We start from the raw sequence: 14,768 nt of genomic DNA on the forward strand, positions 1-14,768 counted from the left end.
GCCAGGATTCCAGAATACAGCTTGCACTGTGCTCTGAGGATTGTCATCTTCTTTCCCCTTTGTGGCTGTGCTTCGAAGCCTGTGGGATCTTATTTCCCCAACCAGGGATGGAGCCCACACCCCGTGCATTGGAAGCATGGAATCTTAACCACTGGACCACCAGGGATGTCCTGGATTTTCACCCTTTAGAAAAAAAATTATTTTTAATTGGAAGGCAAATTCCAATTAAAAGGCAAAGAAGACAAAGTAAGATCCATGAGTAGTAGGTAACACTACCCTGAATTGGAACCATTTGAAATATTACACAGTTCCTGCAGCATAGACTCCACAGAATTTCCATCTTAATATGTAAACAAATTTTCAGGAGTGTTTCTGGAACACCCTGCAGGGAGAACTCAAGACAGCACAGGTTCATTCATTCCTTCAACAAACATTTAGGGAGTACCCACTCTGTATCTGTTCTGGATACAAAGTGATACAACAATGAACAGAACAGACCAGTGGATTCTCCTGGAGGTTGTTACTAATTTCTCATAGTAGCACATGTTTTGCTTTGTGGAATCAATATGAGGATGAATACTCAAATTATAAAATTACAAAGTGCAAAATTCTCAGTGTTAATACAGAATCTTCTCCGTGTTCCTTCCTCCGCCTGCATCCTGATCTGGTCCTTCCTGTCTCCTCCCTGATCCACTGCAGCAGGCCCTGCCTTGGTTTTCCTGCTCCCACCTCTATCTCTCACTCCTTTCCCACCTTCAGCCAGAGTGACCCAGGTCAGATCACATCCCTTCTCTGTTCAGAATCCTCCATCTCACTCGGTAAAAGTCAAAGTTCTCACCCCAAGGCCCCATACAATTTACCTGTTAACCTCCCTGCCCTCATCTCTTCCCACTCTCCCCTACTCACTCTGCATGAAACACATTCTTCAGTGTTTCTGCAACTCTCCTTACCTTTCCTGCCTCAGGGCCTTTGCACATGCAATCCTCCCTGCCTGGAACTCTTTTCCCCCAGACAGGAGCATGCCTCACTCACTTCCTTTAGCTTTTTGCTCAAAAGTCACTGGATGCATTCCTGACCACCCTGTAAGAAAGTTCATCTCTCTTCCCAACACCAGTCTCCAAAGCACTTATTCTCCAAAGCACTATGGCCTTCTACCATTCAGCATGTTTTTACTAACTTGTTTGGTGTCTGTTCCCCTCATCGGAAGATGAGCTCCAGAATTCATATGTCTTGTTCCCTGCTGCATTCCCAGTGCCTAGAACAGAGTGCCTGGTACATTCAGGCACACAACAAATGCTTTTCTAATGTATGAATGGAGTCCAGAGTTGGCCCTGTTCTTGGGGATGGGAATGGATCAGGAAAGGCTTTTGAGTGTAGAGGGGATTTTAGGGAGCTAACTGGGAATAGAGAAGAGAAGCAGAGGGCACAGCTCCTGGAAAAATCTGAGGATGAGCCCTGATTACTGAGGTTTCCTGGTGGCTCAGACGGTAAATAATCTGTCTGCAATGCGGGAGACCAGGGTTCCATCCCTGGTTCGTAAAGATCCTCTGGAGAAGGGAACAGCAACCCACTCCAGTATTCTTGCCTGGAGAATCCCACAGACAGAGGAGCCTGGCGGGCTGCAGTCAATGGGGTCGCAGAGTCGGACACGACTTAGGGACTATATTTTCGCTTTCTAATTACTGGGGTGCTCGCACCTGTGAAAGAGAAGCGGGAAGCGTGTTTAGTTTAACGATCTCTGCACAGGTCACGGTAGCGCCTAGGGCGCTCGAGGGGGCGGTGCCTTGACAAGCTCAAAAATTCCCGCCCATAGCGGGCGCGCTGGGGTCGGGGCGTGGCTGCGGCTCCGAGGGGCGGGGCTGCGTGGTTGCGTCACCCAGTGTACGTCGCCGCGCGCCTGCGCTACGTTCCACGTGCGTCAGCCTCAGTCGCGTGGAGCCCGGGAAGCCACCGATTCCTGAGCCGCGCAGTTCTGCGCTAGCTATGAAACCAGGTGCAGCCCGGGGTTGGGGTCTGGGTCAGGGCTGGGACTCGGCGGGGAGCGGGGTGCCAGGCGGGAACAGGGGGCGGGGTCTTGGCCTGGCGGGCAGGATTTCTGAGCCCCGGATCGGGTCTCTTGTGAGGAAGGGTCCTGTTCCGGCCTCTCGTGGGGATGAGAGGGCTTGGTTCCGCCCTAGGAGCGAACCTGAGCCTAGGGTTCGGGTTCCTGGTCTAGAGGTTTGTGATTGATTCGTCAGAGGTCACGGTCGTGAGTGGAGGGTCTTGGGCGTAAAATTGGGGATGTCCTGAACTGGAATTCGTTTCACTGAGGCCGTCAATAGGGGTCTTGGATATTGGGCCGCGGGCGGCAGTCTAGGGTGCTGCCCAGAACCTAGATCCAGACATCGAGGGTCTTGGATCTCTGGGCGTGGGATTTGGAGATTTGGCCTCATCGCGAGGCGGAGAGTCCCTGATCTTGGGCTGGGTCCTCTTAAGACCCCGTATCCTCCCCTGTCGCTGCCGTAGCTACAGTACCCTTGAGTTCAAACCTAGCTTCTCGGAGAGAGCCGCATAGATGAATATTCTGACTTGATAGTCTGTGGCCCACTTTCCCGCTCTCTACTCTCCCGAGGGGGGCGGATCCCTAAGGATGGAGTGGAGATTCCGAGCCTAGTGATCCTCAACTGCGGTGAGAAGTGAGGTGAAACTTAACACACCGAGTATAGGATTGTCGGATCGGGGAGGGAGGTAAGCACAGGGCTTGAGTGGTTTTATTCATTCCGATTTTACTGGAGATTCTGATGAAGCCTCTGCACCTCCCTCCTAGTGGAATGAGGAGAGTCCCTGCTTTGACAGCAGAAGGGCCTCAGTTCAAAATTTCAGTCCTAACTATGCTTAACTCACTGTGTGACCTTGGGCAAGTCGCTTTACCTCTGAGCCTTAGTTATTTCATCAATAAAATGGCGCCCAGTTCAAATTTAGTGAGAGCATGTTAAGAAAAAATAGCACATGGTGGTAATCCTTTTGCAATATATGTGTATTAGCTGGACAGGTTGTACACCTTAAATTTTCACATAGTTACATTTTGTCTGTTATACCTCCTATAGCACAGTGCTTGACGCATAATAGTATTGGTTCTAATTGTCACCTTCACCATTCTCATCAAGGGGAACAAAATTAGGATCCTTTTCCCCAGATGTCTCAGCTCTTATAAATCAGGCTGATTCCGTCCTCCTCCCCCCAGCTTGCTCCCCTGGAGTTGGGGAAACCTTCCATCATGACAGAAAGGGTCTGTTTCTTAGTACAGGTTTTCTTTTTTCTTCCACCTTCCCCTTCGGCCTGTGGAGAAATGGGGTCATCTGGTCAGGGGTAGTGGAATTTGTGGCTCCATGCCCCCTCCCAGGTTCCCTTTCTCTTCAGTGTTTGGGGATCTTCTGGTGAAGTGTCAGGCGGTGTGTCTCCCACCTGAGAGCCTGGCAAGCTCACAGGCATCCTGTGGTCTGATGGTCCCAGGAATGGAGGCTACACCTTCTTCCCAACCTTGCCCTCACTGTGTTAGGATAAGAAGTTGTAGAAGTTGTTAGGAATCAGCTCTTTAGCAAGGGTTATTTATTTATTTATTTATTTTAGGCTGTGCTGGGTCTCCCCTGGGACTGCCCAGGTGGCTGAGTGGTAAAGAATGCCTACAATGCAGGAGACTCAAGAGACGGGTTTGATCCCTGGGTCGGGAAGATTCCCTGGAGTAGGAAATGGCAACGCAGTCCAGTATTCTTGGTGAGAAAATTCCATGGACAGAGGAGCCTGACGGGCTACAGTCCATGAGGTCGCAAAGAATTGGATGCGTCAGAGCATGGGTCTTCACTGTTGTTCAGACTTTCTCTAAGCGCTGGTTTAGTTGCCCCTCAGCATGTGGGATCTTCCCAGACTCGAACTCATGTCCTCTGCATTGGTTGGTGGATTCTTAACCACTGGACCACCAGGGAAGTCCTTTAGCAAGGATTTTAGTCTGGTTGTGCAAGGAAGTCTTTAGGAGATTTCAAGCAAGGATATGACGTCAGTCAGACTTGACTGAGACATTTAAACGGATCCTTTTTGCTCTTGAGAAGGAAATGGCAACCCACTCCAGTATTCTTGCCTGGAGGACCCTGTGGACAGAGAAGCCTGGTGGGCTGCCGTCTATGGGGTCGCACAAAGCCGGACACGACTGAAGCGACTTAGTATGCATGCATTGGAAAAGGAAATGGCAACCCACTCCAGTGTTCTTGCCTGGAGAATCCCAGGGACAGAGGAGCCTGGTGGGGGCTGCGGTCTATGGGGTCACACATTGTCCAACACAACCGAAGTGACTTAGCAGCAGCTTCTTGCTCTGTGTGAAAGATTTTAGAGGAAAAAGAGTGGAAGCAGACAGAGCAGTAAGAAGTTGTTGCTGTCATCTACTTGGAGATGATGTGGCTTGGACCAGGGTGGCAGCAGTTGGCCTGGTTGACAAATTGTCACCCTTTCGGATATGTTTTGGAGACAGAGCCGATAGTTTGCATGTGGGCATGAGAGGGGTCAAGGACAATTCAGGGTTTTGGCGTGTGTAACTGGAAGGGTGGGGTGCCAGTTTGGAGATGGGGAAGGCTGTGGCAGAAGAGAAGTTTTAAACTGGGAGTCTGTTTAAAAACCAAAACTTATTTTTTTTTTTTTTAAAATATGTGAATGTGTGTTTTTCTGAGGAGTGGGTACAGTCCATTTTTCCAAGAGCTCCAGAAACTGAAATGGACTAAGATGTTTTGAGTATCGTGCATACTGTGCCCCATGCCATGCCCATACTTTCTGGGTCTCTGTTTTGTCAGGACTGGGTTGAGGGTCTCTTAGGCATAGTGGTTTCTCCCCTAAGTAGGAAGGAGGAGAGACTTGCTCCCCTGAGTTTGAATAATATATACAAACTGCGTGTAAGGCAGCGCATTAGGCACTTTTTGTGTGTTGTCATTTAATCTTTACAATTCTATGATGTGGGCACTGTGTTATTTTCCAGATCTCCTTACAGGTGAACTTTTCAAGACACCCATGAACCTTGCCTACTCTCTAGGGTCGTGAATGGAGTGGCCATCTCCCTGTGTTCAGTCCGTGAGCTGCCTGAGGGGAGGGACCAGGGCTCTGGACACCGTCCGATCACCTGCTTCCTCAGTGAGCAGAGAGGGCGCTTTTCCTGAGGCAGAACCCAGAGCTTTAAGAGTCATCAGTAAACAGCTCATTTAATTTTCACGGAACCCATAGTCCCACAGAATGCAGTGATGACCTAAACAACCATCCCTGTCCATTTGGAGTTGATTCCAGTGGGGGGAGTGGGGAAGAGGCAGTGATAATTGTTAAAATGCCATGTATGATAATTGGCAGGAAGAAAAAGAAAGCGGAGTAAAGGCCAGGTAGCCAGAGAAGGCTGGTCTGAGGAAGGAACATTTGGTCAGACTTATGTACAGTGGAGGGGGTGAGTCAGACAGTGTCCTCAGGACCCAGGCAGAGGGAACAGGGGATGTCAAGGGTGTAGAAGCTGGAAGTGGAGTGTGTTCTTGGGGAGGAAGAACACAGGACCTAGCCTAGAGTGAGGTCAGGAAAGTCAGCAAAGCCAGCGTGGTGATTCTCAGTCTGGGCCACACGTTAGAGTCACCCGAGGAACTGTAAAGTCCCAGGCCCGGGCCCCCACCCCAGACAGTTACTCAGAATCGCTTGCATGGGGCAAGGGGGAGGCCCACTGACTTAGGACTTTGGAAGCCCGAGAAAGGAACTGTGATTTCATTTAGAACGTGATGGAAAACCTTTGAAGGAGTTTGGGCAGGGGAATGGTGAGAGCCGATTGGCTGTTCTGAAAAGTTCAGTCACCGGCTGCCGTGTGGGCGGAAGACCTCAGGGGGCGGGAGACTAGAGGCCTGCAGCTCATTTCTAACACTTAAATTAGGACTAACTCTTCAGAGTTCTACATTTTCATTTTTAATGTCATTAAGATGACTGAAGCCTTCATGGAGACTTCCCTGGTAGTAGAGTGGTTAAGACTTAGAGCTCCCAAGGCAAGGGGCTCGGGTTTGATCCCTGGTCTGGGAACTGAGATCCCACATAGTACATGGTGTGGCCAAAAGTAAATAAATTAAAATTAAAAAAAAAGAGGAATGAACCCTTCATAGGGTGGGACTATAACACACCTTTGCAAAAACTTTCGCATGTTTAATACTGAATAGTTTACATCAAGGGAGGTCATTTGAAACCAGCCTGGATTTTCACACAAATGATTGATAACTCTGTTTTTCTAAAAGTACTGCAGAGCTTTAGAAGCCGTTGCAGAGGTCAGATACTGAATCTGTGAGCACCAGGAGAAACCTCTCTGCTTCAGACATTGTTTTGGGCTCAGCGAACAATGTTTGCTGTCTCCCGAAGTGATGAAAAATCAAGTCTGAATTTTTTTTTCCCCTAAACTTTCCATCTTGTTGACAAACCCTAAGTAAACTGCTTATAAGCTGTTGCCCATCCATAAAGGACAAGTTTTGGTTTTTGCTTCCCCCTCACCACTCCCCTGCCAACACGAGGCTCGGGGAGACTTGTGTGTGTTTAGAAGCAGGGGGACCAGTTAGCAGGAAAGATGGATGGTGAATGCGCTGCCCCTCACTCTCCCCTGCCACACTGATTTGGGGCTAGCACTTCTCTGCCACACACAAGGTCCCGAGTGGGAGAGCGTGAAGAAGTTTTAGAGCCTGGGGGACCCACCTGCCACAGTGCACGGCCGCACACGGCATACACTCTTCTTCAGACTAATCAATATTGGAAACAGAACAGGCCGTGTGAATTGACTCGCCAGCGGAGGAAAGCAGAATAGTAACAGTAACCTGCCTCCACCTGTTTCCCTTCTCATCCTCATCCTGTAATTTCACCCTCCCCAGGCCTAATACTCAGCTTCACACTTACCACACCCTTTTGTCTCTGAAAGGGGAAAGGGGTGCCTGGGTTATCACCCATATCTAAACAGCTAGTGCTGGTCAGTCTTGGTTGTAGCTGGACTCTTAAAAAGGATGTTGTGTCAGACATGGATTTCTAGGGCTTGCTTTTTCACTTACCGAGATTCTGAGATTTTTCTACCTGTCCCGTGTTGCTGTTAACCTTTTTGCTTTGATGGCTGTGAACCGTCCGAGTCTCATTCATCCCTTCTGCTGATGGACATTCGGGTCAGTCCTGTTAGTTCTGCCGTGGACACGTGTGCACACGTGTCTCTCGTGAGCAGAGTCCCTCGCTATAGCAGTAACTTCTCAAGCTCCATGGCCCTGTTGATGATTCTTATTTCTGTTTCCATCACAGGGTTCAGCCCCCGCGGGGGTGGCTTCGGTGGCCGCGGTGGCTTTGGTGACCGCGGAGGTCGCGGCGGTGGCCGCGGAGGCTTCGGCGGGGGCCGAGGAGGCTTCGGCGGGGGCCGAGGTCGCGGCGGAGGAGGAGGCTTCAGGGGCCGTGGACGAGGAGGGGGAGGAAGAGGTGATGGACCGGGCTCTCCCGGGGCTGGGGGCTGGGGCGGGGAGGGAAGCACCGTGGGGTTTTGCTCTCACCACGTCTCTGCCTTGTAGGTGGCGGGTTCCAGTCTGGTGGCAACCGGGGTCGTGGTCGGGGAGGAAAGAAAGGAAACCCATCGGGGAAGAATGTGATGGTAGAGCCCCATCGACACGAGGGTGAGTGAGGAGGGCGGGGAGCCCACCGGGGTTAGGAGCGGGGCGGTGCCCCGATGGGGTGTTGACCCCGCTCTGGCCCCCTCCCCCAGGCGTCTTCATTTGTCGAGGAAAGGAAGATGCGCTGGTCACCAAGAACCTGGTCCCTGGGGAATCTGTTTACGGAGAGAAGAGAGTCTCGATTTCGGTGAGACCCCATGCCTAGCTAAGCTGCCAGGGCCACCAGCAGTCTGGTCTCCCTGGGCCCCACTGTTCATCCTGCATGAGACAGCCAGGGGATCATCTTAAGCTGCAAATCAGATCACACACTCCCCTCCGCAGACACCTCCGTGGCCTCGCACTGGCTTCAGGTGCAAGTCTTGGGTCCTCAGTATGACTGGAGGGCCCTGCACGTGCAATCTCTCTCTCCCCCTAACCACGTGTCTTCCAGTCACTCCCACAGCCTCCCCGTTCTCCTTGCCTGGAACACTCTCCTCGTCCCCGCTCCAGGTAGGGCCGGCCCCTTATCACTCATCTCTGGTCAGCTGGCCTTGTCTCCCTCATAAGGCCCCCTTGCCCCACCCTGTCTAGCAGAAGCAGCCCTCACTACCTCTCTGCAGGCGTCCCTGCTGCCCGGAACTCACTTCCTTATTGATCTGAGTGAGCCCTCAGCTTTGGGCGACTCTTCCTCCTGGGCTCTCCTGGCTGCCGCCTTCTTATCCTCACCTGCCCTCGCCCTGCTCCCTGGACTTCACACTTCCTGGCTTGACCTTTCTCCTGAGCACCTGTCACTGGCTCCTATACCGTGTGTGTCCATTCAGCGTGTTCTCACTCCTGGAGAGCAAGGCCTTTGTCCCCTTCGGCGTGTTTGCCCAGTGCCTGAGCTTAGGGGCTGGCACAGGCAGTGTTCGTAGAACGAACACAGAGGTCTTGCCTTGCTGTTGTCTGGGGTGATCTTGTCTTTATTGTCCCCGTTGCTGCCCCTTCTCCCTGAGTCAGGAGCCCCCACGAGAGCGCAGGCCCTGCCTGTTGTGGTCACAGATGGATATACTCATTTGTTTCTTGTACAGTGACTGGGGGCCCAGTCCATTTTGAGGGCCCTAGAGTTAAGTGCCTTGGGGTCTTGCAGAAGAGCCTGGCACTGACTTCTATCCCCATCTCTCTTGGTGCAGGAGGGAGATGACAAAATTGAGTACCGTGCCTGGAACCCCTTCCGTTCCAAGCTGGCAGCGGCAATCCTGGGCGGGGTGGACCAGATCCACATCAAGCCGGGGGCCAAGGTCCTCTACCTCGGGGCTGCCTCGGGCACCACCGTCTCCCACGTCTCTGATATCGTCGGCCCGGTGAGTAGACAGAGGGACAGGAGGAGGTGGGAGGGAGGGAAAGGTCCCCTCCTCTGCCAGCCTGGACTCAGAGGCCCTGCCTGCTTCCCTGCACCTAGGGGCTCGGAGCCAGGCCCTTCCTGATCACAGTGCCTGTGCGTGAAGCAGCGGCTTGAACCACATGGTCTCCACAGCTCCATTCAGCCTCACACCTGAGTTCTTGGCCTGGAGTGAAGGGGCTTGGGTGTCAGGGTAACCAGTGTTGGGGGGGCCAGAGCTGAGAGTACATTGGATTTGATTGCTACTCCTCTGGGACTTTCCTGGTGGTCCAGTGGTTAAGACTGCACGCTTCCAGTGCAGAGGGTGTGGTTCCATCTCTGGTTATGGAACTAAGATCCTACATGCCATGTGGTACAGCCAAAAAAAAGATAGCCCTCAAATCTGGGCTTCTGGTTTCCCTAAACAGGAGATTGTCCGTTTGGGGGCCTATGCTTCTGTGCAGCTGGACAGCCTCCCTGTTGAGAGGGCATCCAGACATCTCACGTCATGATCCATCACTTGGCTATGAGGCTAGAGGGTGTGTAATTTAATGGTTAAAAACCCCAGACTCTGGTGCGGGCTCTTAACAGTGAAGTGGCTTTCAGCAAGTACTTACTCCCTCTGAGCCTCAGTGTACCCCTCTGGAAAATGGGTGATTGTGATGATAAATGAATTAAATCCTGTAACATGCCTAGAGCAGTGTCTGGCCTGGTGCAGGTATTCTTGGCTGTTACGTCATCTCTATGCCCTAGCTTCCTCATTTTAAGCCTAAACTGGGGGCCTGGGCTCTCAGATCAGACAAAACAGGATGGAATAACCCTCAGACCTAGTATATTCATCTGCCAAATGATAACAAGGGCTTCCCAGGCGCCTCTAGTGGTAAAGAACCCACCTGCCAGTGCAGGAGATGTGGGAGGCCTGGGTTCGGTCCCTGAGTCGGGAAGATCCTCCAGGAGCGCACGGCAGCCCACTCCAGTGTCCTTGCCTAGAGAGTCCCATGGACAGAGGAGCCTGGTGGGCTGCAGTCAGTGAGGTCACAAAGAACCAGACAGGACAGAAGTGACTTAACATGCACACACACATCACGATAACCAGTCATTAAATGGTAATGTTTTGATTTGGGGATTTGAAGAGCTGCATGTGGCTTCAAGAAAATTGAGACCCCCAATGGAACATTTCATGCAAAGATGGGCTCAATAAAGGACAGAAATGGTATGGACCTAACAGAAGCAGAAGATATGAAGAAGAGGTGGCAAGAATAACTATACAAGAAAGATCTTCATGACCCAGATAATCACCATGGTGTGATCACTCACCTAGAGCCAGACATTCTGGAATGTGTAGTCAAGTAGGCCTTAGAAAGCATCACTACGGACAAAGCTAGTGGAGGTGATGGAGTTCCAGTTGAGCTATTTCAAATCCTGAAAGATGATGCTGTGAAAGTGCTGCACTCAATATGCCAGCAAATTTGGAAAACTCAGCAGAGGCCTCAGGACTGGAAAAGGTCAGATTTCATCCAATCCCAAAGAAAGGCAACGTCAAAGAATGCTCAGACTACCGCACAGTTGCACTCATCTCACACACTAGTAAAGTAATGCTCAAAATTCTCCAAGCCAGGCTTCAGCAATACGTGAACTGTGAACTTCCCGATGTTCAAGCTGGTTTTAGAAAAGGCAGAGGAACCAGAGATCAAATTGCCAACATCCGCTGGATCATCAAAAAAGCAAGAGAGTTCCAGAAAAACATTTACTTCTGCTTTATTGACTATGCCAAAGCCTTTGTGTGGATCACAATAAACTGTGGAAAATTCTGAAAGAGATGGGAATACCAGACTACCTGACCTGCCTCTGGAGAAACCTATATGCAGGTCAGGAAGCAACAGTTAGAACTGGACATGGAACAATAGACTGGTTCCAAATAGGAAAAGGAGTACGTCAAGGCTGTATATTGTCACCCTGCTTATTTAACTTCTATGCAGAGTACATCATGAGAAACGCTGGGCTGGAAGAAGCACAAGCTGGAATCAAGACTGCCAGGAGAAATATCATCTCAGATATGCAGGGAGAAGGCAATGGCACCTCACTCTGGTACTCTTGCCTGGAAAATCCTATGGACAGAGGAGCCTGGTAGGCTGCAGTCCATGGGGTCGCAAAGAGTCAGACACGACTGAGTGACTTCACTTTCACTTTTCACTTTCATGCATTGGAGGGGGAAATGGCAACCCACTCCAGTGTTCTTGCCTGGAGAATCCCGGGGACGGTGGAGCCTGGTGGGCTGCTGTCTCTGGGGTCGCACAGAGTCGAACACAACTGAAGCGACTTAGCAGCAGCAGCAGATATGCAGATGACACCACCCTTATGGCAGAAAGTGAAGAGGAGCTAAAGATCCTCTTGATGAAAGTGAAGAGGAGAGTGAAAAAGTTGGCTTAAAGTTCAACATTCAGAAAACTAAGATCATGGCATCTGGTCCCATCACTTCATGGCAAATAGATGGGGAAACAGTGTCAGACTTTGTTTTTTGGGGCTCCAAAATCACTGCAGATGGTGATTGCAGCCATGAAATTAAACGTTGCTTACTCCTTGGAAGGAAATGTTTGACCAACCTAGACAGCATATTAAAAAGCAGAGACATTACTTTGCCAACAAAGGTTCATCTAGTCAAGGCTATGGTTTTTCCAGTGGTCATGTATGGATGTGAGAGTTGGACTGTGAAGAAAGCTGAGTGCTGAAGAATTGATGGTTTTGAACTGTGGTGTTGGAGAAGACTCTTGAGAGTCCCTTGGACTGCAAGGACATCCAACCAGTCCATTCTAAAGGAGATCAGTCCTGAGTGTTCATTGGAAGGACTGATGCTGAGGTTGAAACTCCAATACTTTGGCCACCTCATGCGAAGAGTTGACTTATTGGAAAAGAGTGATGCTGGGAGGGATTGGGGGCAGGAGGAGAAGGGGACGACAGAGGATGAGATGGCTGGATGGCATCACCGACTCGATGGACGTGAGTCTGAGTGAACTCCGGGAGTTGGTGATGGACAGGGAGGCCTGGTGTGCTGTGATTCATGGGGTTGCAAAGAGTCGGACATGACTGAGTGAACTGAACTGAACTGAACTGAATGCGGTATATGGGCCAGAGTAGGCACTCCATACAGAACTACTTATTATTGTTATTTTTGTTTGACTTTGATGTCTTCTAGGACGGTCTGGTCTATGCAGTTGAGTTCTCCCACCGTTCTGGCCGTGACCTCATTAATTTGGCCAAGAAGCGGACCAACATTATTCCTGTCATTGAAGACGCTCGGCACCCACACAAATACCGCATGCTCATCGGTGAGGGGTCTAGGGTTGGCTTGGGAGAGGGGAAGGTGTGAGACAGGCCACTCCAGGTGTCCTGGAGGCCTCCGGAGCCCTGATTCGAATGGAACTGGAGTGGATGAACAGGTTGAGTCTGCAGAAATGCAAATGGTTTGGGGACCAGGTGAGGTGGAGGTGGCGGTCCCGCTTCAGGGACCCAGATATCTGGGTCCTTGGGCCAACCTCTTTCCCTCCAATCTCCTGACACTCCCACCTCCTGCTGAATACTTCCTGCCTGCCTGCCTCCAAAACCTAGTACCTGTAATGCGACCCCTGACTTAGGCATAAAAACCTCCTTCAGAGGTCCTCATCAGCGTCATCTGGTGACATCATAACCCCAAAAGCACACCTAGAGGGGCCCATTGTGAATATTAATAACTTTTAAAAAAAAAGAAGTTCAGAAACAGTATAAAAATTAAGCACCTATAAAGCACCCCCAGAGGTAACTGATCCGAACAATTTGATGTCGGCTTTTCCTGATTTTAAAAAAGTCATTGCACCATCTTTTCATTTTTTTTAAGTTTTTCTTCCTGAGTTTTTTTCCCTGTGCATTCATACCCTACCTCTCTCCTGCAACTTTTCTTCATTTCACACTCCTGCAGACGCGATTGCCTGTAAGTGCTCGCCTTTACTTGCCTTTTTGATGACGTGTCTGTCTCCCCCCCAGACCCGGGAGCGTCTCGAGGGCAGGGTCCGGGTCTGACTCGTCTCTGTGTCCCCCACGGCCGGCCCGGGGCTGGCCACAGAGTAGGTGGCAATATGGTTTACAAGAGGAATGAATGATTGGTGTAACTGTGGGCTTTGGACCCATCTTGGGGGCACTGTGGAGGGTGGGGGATCATTGCGGGGGGAGGTGATTCTGGAGGCAGGGAAGGCTGCTAGAAACCTGCTGGTGTTGGGGCTCAGGCCCCATGGGAGGAGCTGGGAAGATTAAGTGGATCCAGCTTTTAACTGCTACTTCTTTCTCCCTAGCAATGGTGGATGTGATCTTTGCTGATGTGGCCCAGCCAGACCAGACCCGGATTGTAGCCCTGAATGCCCACACCTTCCTGCGTAATGGAGGACACTTTGTGATTTCCATTAAGGTGTGGAGCTTGGAGGAGTCTGTGGGGTGGCGATATCTTTTTGGTTTGTAACTACCATGCAGTCAGTCAAAGCAACCCTGATTCAGTGTATTCCCAGCTCCCTATAAGCCACCCAATCAAATAGAACATAATGAAAAATATCTACAAAACTAAAAACCATAGAATTTAAAGAGGCTAGACTATAGTGGTTGAGTGCATGATCACTGAGTCTGAGTATCTGAGTTTGGATTCCCGCTTGCTGTGTGTTTGAGCAACTTACCTAACCTATATGCCTGTTTCTTCACTTGTAAAATAGCAATATTAGTCCTGTCTCTTTTAGTGTTGATGTAAGGACTACACTTCTCAGTATATATGGAATGTTTAGAATAGAACCTGGTATAAAATAAACAACAGATAAATGCTAGGTGCATTTTTAAGAAGTCTTTTGAAATTCAGAGGCCTCTCCAGTACTTCTGCCAGATTCCCCATTCTCTTTTGCTGCGTTTGTTTTTGGTATTCTCAGCTGCATAGTTCCTAAAGAAAAGGAAGTAGGAGCGGGAAAAAATGTGTAAAATTTAAACACTACGTTTTAGACAAATAGGGTTCTGTTGAAGGATTTCTGTTCCAAACCCAAACCAAATCGAAAACTTCTCTAACAAAGTCTTTCCGTACATTTCCAAAGCCTAGTCTCCAATAAAAACAAATTCTGCTGGTTTAAAGAAGCACAAAAAGGGAATATCCCAAAGCTTGCCTCAGACTTCGAATCCTCTTTTGCAGGCTAATTGCATTGACTCCACCGCTTCCGCCGAGGCTGTCTTTGCCTCTGAAGTGAAAAAGATGCAGCAAGAGAACATGAAGCCCCAGGAGCAGCTGACCCTAGAGCCGTACGAAAGAGACCATGCTGTGGTCGTGGGTGTGTACAGGTGAGCACGAGGCCCCATTAGTACTTGTTACGAGTACCCCAAAGTGGTGACGGGCTCTTCTAAGTCCACTTTCTTCTCTCAGGCCACCTCCCAAAGTGAAGAACTGAAGCCCAGCGCCCTGGATCGCCAGAGAGTGTGTTGCTACTGTTACACGTTTGTTTTTCTATTAAAAGACTCATCAGTCGTTCCGTTTGCCGCTGATTGTTTGACGACGTCTATTCACAGGGCGCTTGCCCGCTGGGTCCGCCCGCCTGGTGGTTGGGGGCGAGTGCTCCCACTCGGTCGCACTGCGCACGCTCCTCTCTAAGCTGCCTCCTGCGCAGCCGTAACTTGGGACTTCGGCGCTTGGGCGGGGTCGGTAGCTCACTGCGCATGGGTCCCAGTAAGGTCCTCTGAGCGCAACCGCGGAGCGCTGCCCTGGGTCACGT

At 50.5% G+C, this 14,768-nt stretch overlaps 1 protein-coding gene across 1 annotated transcript; it reads left to right on the forward strand.

The window, feature by feature from the left end:
• Positions 1–1,862: 1,862 nt before the first annotated feature.
• On the forward strand, positions 1,863–14,528 carry FBL (fibrillarin). The gene is made up of 9 exons (XM_040252797.1): positions 1,863–1,993; positions 7,306–7,476; positions 7,566–7,667; positions 7,757–7,851; positions 8,816–8,986; positions 12,197–12,329; positions 13,326–13,438; positions 14,195–14,340; positions 14,423–14,528. The coding sequence occupies exons 1-9, from the start codon at positions 1,984–1,986 to the stop codon at positions 14,445–14,447; spliced, it is 966 nt and encodes a 321-aa protein (XP_040108731.1). The 5' UTR covers positions 1,863–1,983; the 3' UTR covers positions 14,448–14,528.
• The last annotated feature ends 240 nt before the right edge of the window (positions 14,529–14,768 follow it).

Source organism: Oryx dammah, unplaced genomic scaffold, assembly GCF_014754425.2.
Source record: "Oryx dammah isolate SB20612 unplaced genomic scaffold, SCBI_Odam_1.1 HiC_scaffold_13, whole genome shotgun sequence".
NCBI lineage: Eukaryota > Metazoa > Chordata > Mammalia > Artiodactyla > Bovidae > Oryx > Oryx dammah.

Excerpts from the sequence above, each read along its gene's own strand:
- FBL (XM_040252797.1), top strand. Across the intron at positions 7,852-8,815 it reads AGAAGAGAGTCTCGATTTCG|GAGGGAGATGACAAAATTGA; the intron begins GTGAGACCCCAT and ends CTCTTGGTGCAG. Across the intron at positions 8,987-12,196 it reads TCTCTGATATCGTCGGCCCG|GACGGTCTGGTCTATGCAGT; the intron begins GTGAGTAGACAG and ends GATGTCTTCTAG.